Raw genomic sequence first — 8,729 nt, forward strand, 5'->3', positions numbered from 1 at the left:
GGCCTTACTCACAGCTGCTAAGGCCTGTATGCCAGCGCAGTGGAAGAGATCAGATCCCACTAGCCCCCCCTCCCCTTGCCCTCCGATGCTTCTGCCGGCTCACTTGTGCGATCAGCGAGCCGAGAAGGAATCTACCGTTGCAGGAAGTTTGTCATAGAGAAAACCAAGGACCAGATGGTCCCCAGCAGTCTCTATGACTCTTGGAGGCCCGGGCGCGACGTTTTGATGTCACGTCCGGGCCAGAGGAGGTAAACAATGCCAGAAACTCGGCTGGAAACTTTTTTATTTATCTCAGGCTTTCCAGCCTGGAGGAGGGATGTGGGGTCTTACAGACCCCACATCTCTCCATAAAGAGGACCTGTCACGCACTCTTCCTATTACAAGGGATGTTTACATTTCTTGTACTAGTAATAAAAATGATAAAAAAAAAAAAAAAAAAAAAAAAATTTTTTAAAGGGAAATTTAAATAAAAAATATTAAAAACTATAATAATAATAATAAAAGTGCCCCTATCCCTGTGGGCTCGCACACAGAAGGGAATGCATACATAGGTCACGTCCCTATATATAAACGACGTTCAAATCACACATGTGAGATATCAATGCGATCGTTAGAGCGAGAGCAATAATTCTAGCTCAAGACCTCCTCTGCAACTCTAAACAGGTAACCTGTAAAAAAAAATTAAAGTGTCAATTATGGAGATTTTTAAGTATCGAAGTTTGGCACCATTCTACGAGCATCCACAATTTTAATGTGTGACATGTAGAGGTACAGTATCTATTTACTCAGCATAACATTATCGGTCACATTATACAAAAAAATTGGGCTAACTTTAAAAATAAATTGTGTTTGAAAAATTGCTGTGCAAATACCGTGCGACATGAAAAGTTGCAATTACCACCATTTTATTCCCGAGGGTCTCCGTTTAAAAAAAAAAAAATATGATTTTACATGTAGAAGGGAAGTGATGGAATTTGTGCGGTATGAAAGTGGTTAAAATAAATACATATTTAAAAAAAAATGCCGTGGGAACGCAACTCAATATGTATACTTTTTTTTTGCTATTTCTTGTATCTTCGGTCAGTATGGGTGATAAAAAAAAAAAAGAAGGGCATGCAGCTGCTCAGGGATTTACACATCTTGCTGTGCAGTTGCTTTAAAAATGTAATAACATGTTGCATTTAGCAGGCAGTACCACCATCAAATGTGACCCATTCAAGTGTATGGGGCTGAGACGCAAATACCCCGCAACCATGTGAAATACACATGGTCGTTGAAGCTTTTTTAGAGTTAAAACAAGCAGTGAGGAGGCGACAAAGCGACTCCTCACCATCTGTCAAACCCTCTCTGAAAAACGTTCCACCGTGAATTGCTTTTCACAGGAATGGAAATGCCTACTGTACATGAGAATGAGCCCTAATAGTAAGTGGATGCATTCCAGTAGGTATAGACTAATGGGGGGGGGGGGGGGGGGCATAAGATTTTTTTTTTTTTTAAAGATAAAAATCAGAGGTCTAGTATCTGATCTCTTTTTTGAGTTTGAAATATGCTGAATAATGAATAATGAGTTGAACTAGCTCTCCATAGCTGTAAAAACAGCTGTCTGTGACGCTAGCCAACATGAAGCAATACTGCAATGAAAATCTTGTGCTGCACACAAAACCGCTCTGGGGAACTGGATGAATCTGCTTACTTCAAGCATTCTCAGCAGAATTTTTAGAAACCCTCATTTATTTTATATGCAACCACAAACGTTCAAGTCATGTGATACAAACCAAGTAATCAGTGGAAAAAGATGAACCATGTGTCAGATGATTTAAATGGGGGGGGGGGGGGGGAGAGACAACTTCTGCAATAAAGAGCCGACTACCTTACCAACAAATCATTTACATAAACAGATTCCATCTGCTAGTGTGGACCTGCTCATACAGCGGGCAGTGTTTATTTTTTATTTATAACAGGTACTTATATAGTGCCATCAATTTCCACAGTGCTTTACACATATATAGTGTACATTCACATCAGTTCCTGCCCTCAAGGAGCTTACAGTCTAAAGGTCCCTAACTCACATTCATACATACTAAAGCCAATTTAGACATGAGACAATAAACCTACTAAAATGCCTTTGGAATGTGGGAGGAAACCGGAGTACCCGGAAAAAACACACAAGCACAGGGAGAACATGCAAACACCAGGCAGGTAGTGCCGTTGGGCCAGGTTCTTGAGAGATTCATGGGCGAATGGTCTCAGCTTGAATTTGAGCCGTGGGTGCTCCTGAGAACACCAACCAGCTTGACAATCTTTGACTGAAATTTTAAAGGAGGTATGCAGAAAAACAGTGGCCGACAAATGACTGCAGCCAATCAGGTGGATAATAGGCTGTTGAGCTGTGGTTTAAAGCGTTTGTAAGCCCTGCCTCCTATTGCAGTGTTCCCCTCTGTGAATGATTTATAAATATAAATGCTGCAAATACCTAATTTAAGAGCCGAGATTGCGATCACATGACCACCCAGCTCTCGCCTCCCCTCCAGAATATCAGCCTCGTCCGCTGCATCTCTCAGAGGAGGAAAGGAGAAAGCTGGCCAGTCATGTGATCACAATCTCAGCAGTGAAATTAGGTATTTACAGCATTTATTTTTATAAATCACCCACAGAGGGGGATACTACAATAGGAGGCGTTGCCGATGGTGTATACAGGTTAGACAGCTTAACAACCACTTTAACTACCCATGACAACCCCCCCCCCCCCCATAACTTAACACAACAGTCAGAGGGGGCTGTACACATGCCCTGGCAAAAATGATACCTCCTTGTTGTGTCTGGCTGCAGTATTGCCCAAATGTGGCAGAGAATATCATTTTTGCAGCGGCCAGAGCATATGTTCAACTCCCTCCAGCCACTGTGCTAGATAAAGGGCCAGTTCACACCACATGCAGTCCAGTGAGTTTTTTTCTGCATCAAAAACGCATGGAAAGTAGGCTATATGGATTTCAATGACATAGCTCACATCAGTGCTTGCAGTACCAGGCTCAGCCTCTCAGCGATCCGCCAAGAGCATGATCCAGCCACTCCCACCCCCATCACAGCCCAGCTCTTCAGCGAGTGCTGGAGGGGCAGAGCAAAGAGCTGGCGATAGACAGTCCCAGGTCACTGCTCAGAGTGGAGGGGGAGAACTGAGCGAACGCTGTCTTTGATGATGTTTTTTCTTTTGCAAAGCCCATACTTCTGTTTTAACCACTTAAGACCGGGACCAAAATGCAGGTAAAGGACCTGGCCAGTTTTTACAATTGGGCACTGCGTCGCTTTAACTGACAATTGCGCGGCCGTGCAAAGTGGCTCCCAAACAAAACTGGCGTCCTCTTTTTCCCACAAATAGAGCTTTTTTTTGGTGGTATTTGATCACCTCTGCGGTTTTTATTTTTTGCGCTATAAACAAAAATAGAGCGACAATTTTGAAAAAAATTAGGGCTGTTACTGATTAAAATTGTTGTGTTCGATTACTTTTTTTTTCTTTTTATTTATCAGTCGACTAATTTTGATTAATTATAAAGCACATACAGATCCAACTACTTTTAGCTGATCTCCTTGCAGGCTGATTCCCAGTGCAGCTACCAACCACTGGAAAAATGGATAGCAGGATACAAAAAACACACAAAGGCAGCGCTCGATGGGAATAGCATTAAAACCTTTATAGTCTTCAAGTAGATAAGAAAAAAATGTGGCACTGGAGATAAATTTGATGTAGCTAGATAAACTGTAAAAATGGTGCGAGTAATACCAAACGGTACCAAAAGCACTCATATAAACACAAGTACCCAAGTATGATACTGGTATAAAAATGTGTACAACGATGCCACTGCTGAATCCAGATGAAGAGGGGTTAACATCAGTCCATCGGCATGTAGATGTCCTGTGAAGGGAACTATCACAACTCCCAGTGGATGGCTGTAGAATCCCAGGTTGATAGAGGGAAGTGTAACAGCCCTTGCGTGTGGCAGATAGTAAGGTCCCGCCGCCAAGCAGATATGCAGGCACAGCAAAGTAGCCCTTCAGTTGGACACGGTAAGCCCCGCCGATGTCCGTGACGTCACCGGATCTCTGACGGGAACTCCCTGAAGGCCCGGAAGCCGGCGAAGAGGTGAGTACCAATCAAAAGAATTTTGATCGATCAAAAAAATTAAAGATTAATCGATGAATTAATAGTTAATTTCCCCAGCCCTAAAAAAGAATTCAATCTTTTTTCCTTTTTGCTATAGTAAATATCCCCAAAAAAATATATAAAAAAACGTATTTTTTTCCTCAGTTTAGGCCGATACGTATTCTTCTACCTATTTTTGGTAAAAAACAAAATCGCAATAAGCGTTTATCGATTGGTTTGCGCAAAATTTATAGCGTTTACAAAATAGGGGATAGTTTTATTGTATTTTTATAAAAAAAAAAAAAAAAATGTATACTACTAATGGCAGCGATCAGCGATTTTTTTCGTGACCACGACATTATGGCGGACACTTTGGACAATTTTGACACATTTTTGGGACCATTGTCATTTTCACAGTAAAAAATGCATTGTTTACTGTGAAAATGACAATTGCAGTTTGGTAGTTAACCACTAGGGGGCGCTGAAGGGGTTAAGTGTGACCTCATATGTGTTTCTAACTGTAGGGGGGCGGGGCTGGACGTGTGACATCATTGATCGTGTTTCCCTATATCAGGGAACACACGATCAATGACAGCGCCACAGTGAAGAATGGGGAAGCTGTGTTTACACACAGCTCTCCTCTTTCTTCAGCTCCGGGGACCGATCGCGGGACTCCAGCGGCGATCGGGTCCCGCGGTCACGGAGCTTCGGACCGGGTTGCGGGCGCGCACCCCACGGCTGGGCACTTAAAGAGGACGTACAGGTACGTGCTTGTGCCCAGCCGTGCCATTGTGCCGACGTATATGTGTAGGAGGCGGTCTTTAAGTGGTTAAGGACCGCCGCACGATGATATACGTCAACAAAATGGCACGGCTGGGCACAACATGTACTTCCCCTTTAAGAACCCAGCAGTGGGTCACCGGCGCGCTTGCGACCCGGTCCGAAGCTCCGTGACCGTGCCCGCGGACCTGATCGCCGCCGGTGTTCCGCGATCGGTTCACAGGAGCTGAAGAACGGGGAGAGGCGAGTGTAAACAAACCTTTCCCGTTCTTCTCTGTGGCATGTCACTGATCGCCTGTTCCCTGTCATAGGGAATGACGATCAGTAACGTCACACATCCAGCCACGCCCCCCTACAGTAAGAAACACACTATAGGACACATTTAACCCCTTAGCGCCCCCTAGTGGTTAACCCCTTCACTGCTATTTTCATAGTAATCAGTGCATTTTTCGCTGTGAAAATGACAATGATCCCAAAAATGTGTCAAAAGTGTCCGATGTGTCCGCCATAATGTCGCAGTCACGAAAAAAAAAAAACGCTGATCACCGCCATTAGTAGTAAAAAATAAAAAATGTATGCTTTTTGGACTAATCACACTGGGTTTTTAAGCCCCCCTAGCACTGTCTCCCAGGAGGCTTTTTTTTTTTTTTTTTTTTTTTTTTTAAAGCAAAATTAAAGCATAAACAAATAAAAAAAAAGCACTGGGAGGTAGGATTTTTATGACCTGTCTGCGTTTGTGTAAACTGAGCCACGCACAGGCAGCTTAGCCCACTCACACATAAGAGCTGGAAACCTGCTGTGAAGCCACAAGGCTTCACTTCCTGTTTCTCTTACTTGCTATGCCAGTGTTTTGTCGAGATGGTTCCTCTATCGGAATTGGTCCGGCCTCGACTGCGCAGGCATAGCGCATGGGCAGTCGGAGGCCACGGAAATCTCCGAGCCTGAACAGCTGTTCGTCAGCTGTAGACGGAGCATGTGCAATGAACACGGCGCTCGCTCCCGATGCTCAGGGCCGGTTCTACACGCCGCTCTCCGCTAGCTCTATACAGAAAGGGGCAGATACTTTTCTCAAAGGGGCGGATATGGTTATAAATGCTCGGATCTCAATACAGCAAGGGGCAGATATGGTTATAAGATGCCGCATGATGGCCAGTGCTTTTCTTAAAGGGGCGGATGTGATATTGAGCAGCCCCTTTCAAAAAAACACTGCCATCATGACTCTTCTAACCATATCCACCCCTTTCAGAAAACCATCTGCCCCTTGCTGTATAGAGCAAGCAGAGAGCGGCGTGTATAACCAGCCCTGAGCATCGGGAGTGAGCACCAGGTTCATTGCGCATGCTCCGTCTACAGCTGACGAATAGCTGTTCAGCCTCGTAGATTTCCGTTGGCTCGGATTGCGCCTGCGCACTTTAACACGGACCCTATCCGATAGGAGAACCATATCGTTAGAACACCGGCGCCTGCACTCGAAGTTGATTGAAGAATCAGTTCGGGTGATGACATCGCTGGATACTTGGACAGGTAAGTGTCCGTATATTAAAATTCAGCAGTTACGGTATTTGTAGTTGCTGCCTTTTATTTTTTTGGTGGAGCCTGGAGCTCCTCTTTAATTACGCAGAATATGTGGCTGATTAAGGTGGTAAATAAGCTCACTTAGTGCCTTAGGTGCATTAAATTAGCCTCAGAATCTGTGTAAATAATGTGTGTTTGGGTTTTAAAGGGATGAGATGGCAACAATGTGACACCTGTGAACATGTGTGGGAGTGATGTCATCACGGCCCAGCCAACCAAGCAGTGGAAGAGTCAGAACCGAGATGGCAGACAAAAAGAAGATGGTAGGAAGGTAGGATGTCAGCCATGACTGACAGGAGCGCTGACAGCACACTGATGAAGAGGAAAACTTGCCAGGCAAGTCTGCCATATTGTGCCAATACCCTGTGCATAGTGACACATTATGGCTAAAAGCTCTTGTGGGCTATTTGAGAAAATAATTTGGAAATGTAATGCCCGGGAAGAGGCACAGCTTTTACGTCACATAGCTGTTGCGATTTGCTGGCACAGCAGTCACATGATGGGAGCCAATCAGAAGCTTTGACCTGGAGCTGTTTGGGACAAATGGGTCAGTAAGCTGGCATCACATAACCTCCCACCGCTGTGAATCCACATATGTGGTGGCTTGGCTTTAAAGCCGCTGGCAATATGCGTTTGGCAAGAGGTTAACTGAAAAGTGAGCTGTACTTTACCCTCTTCTATTACATTCCACAAAACATCATTGAGGATTTCTGATCATTCACACTGTATTGTACATGAGACCATATGATACTCATCTACAAGACATATGCCATTGTCTATATATCTGTAATATTATATTGTCATGGTGTGTGTCCAATAATAAGAATGGTTCTGTATGAAAATCATATCTCCTCCAATAGAGGGAAGTGGTATTGCTGATAGCAGACAGGCAGCTGACCCACTAATCTGTGTACACTGATTATTCTTATCACTCCAATGGAACATTCATTAATAAGACCCATTCTAAACCCACTGATCCTGATCCCTGAACCAATACACACACACACTGCATTCAGCCCTGGTTCTAATTGCCATATAGACCCATATGGTTCTCATAACACGTCCCCCAACACTCCAGGCCTGGCAAATAACGTGTGAAATATTCATGTCACACGGCAAGGGCCGTCCACATGTCCCCGGGGCTCATCTGTCACACTGGGGAAAGCCCAAGCTGTCTGTTCCGGGTGTGGAGCTTCACAATAACAACACTGAGGCCTAGTACACACAGCTCATCCCCGGCCTCGCCTACAAGCCTCCCTCCCCCCGCCCGTCTCCTACCTGCTGGTATCGGCTGCCACTCTGCTCAGACATGTCTGCACCAGGAACCCGGACACGGCTGGGTGGAGGAATCCGGCCCACTCAGGACACCAAGGTGGCGGCGGCTGCAGGAACCGAGCCTGTGAATGATACTCAGAGATGGCTAATGCTTTCCTATGGAGGGGGTGGGGGGAGGAGGGAGCACAGCCAGGAAGAGGCTGACACTCACTGCAACAACTCAATACAGCACTAAGGACTGCCACTCCTCTACACTGTGCTGTACTGTATACTGACACCACTTCTCTGTATAGTGTACACAGCACTAAGGACTGCCACTCCTCTACACTGTGCTGTACTGTATACTGACACCACTTCTCTGTATAGTGTACACAGCACTAAAGACTGCCACTCCTCTACACTGTGCTGTACTGTATACTGACACCACTTCTCTGTATAGTGTACACAGCACTAAAGACTGCCACTCCTCTACACTGTGCTGTACTGTATACTGACACCACTTCTCTGTATAGTGTACACAGCACTAAGGACTGCCACTCCTCTACACTGTGCTGTACTGTATACTGACACCACTTCTCTGTATAGTGTACACAGCACTAAGGACTGCCACTCCTCTACACTGTGCTGTACTGTATACTGACACCACTTCTCTGTATAGTGTACACAGCACTAAGGACTGCCACTCCTCTACACTGTGCTGTACTGTATACTGACACCACTTCTCTGTATAGTGTACACAGCACTAAGGACTGCCACTCCTCTACACTGTGCTGTACTGTATACTGAAACCACTTCTCTGTATAGTGTACACAGCACTAAGGACTGCCACTCCTCTACACTGTGCTGTACTGTATACTGACACCACTTCTCTGTAAAGTGTACACAGCACTGAGGACTGCCACTCCTCTACACTGTGCTGTACTGTATACTGACACCACTTCTCTGTATAGTGTACACAGCA

General features: G+C 45.1%; 1 protein-coding gene across 1 annotated transcript in view; it reads right to left on the minus strand.

The window, feature by feature from the left end:
- The window catches only part of NDFIP1 (Nedd4 family interacting protein 1), a 56,731-nt gene extending 48,789 nt beyond the window's left edge, over window positions 1-7,942 (minus strand). Inside the window, exon 1 of the mRNA XM_040344610.1 lies at window positions 7,772-7,942. Coding sequence (XP_040200544.1) covers window positions 7,772-7,804 — 33 coding nt within the window. The 5' untranslated portion in view covers window positions 7,805-7,942. The remainder of the gene's footprint in view (window positions 1-7,771) is intronic.
- Between the last annotated feature and the right edge of the window lie 787 nt (window positions 7,943-8,729).

The sequence above is a fragment of the Rana temporaria genome, chromosome 3 (genome assembly GCF_905171775.1).
Source record: "Rana temporaria chromosome 3, aRanTem1.1, whole genome shotgun sequence".
NCBI classification, from domain to species: domain Eukaryota; kingdom Metazoa; phylum Chordata; class Amphibia; order Anura; family Ranidae; genus Rana; species Rana temporaria.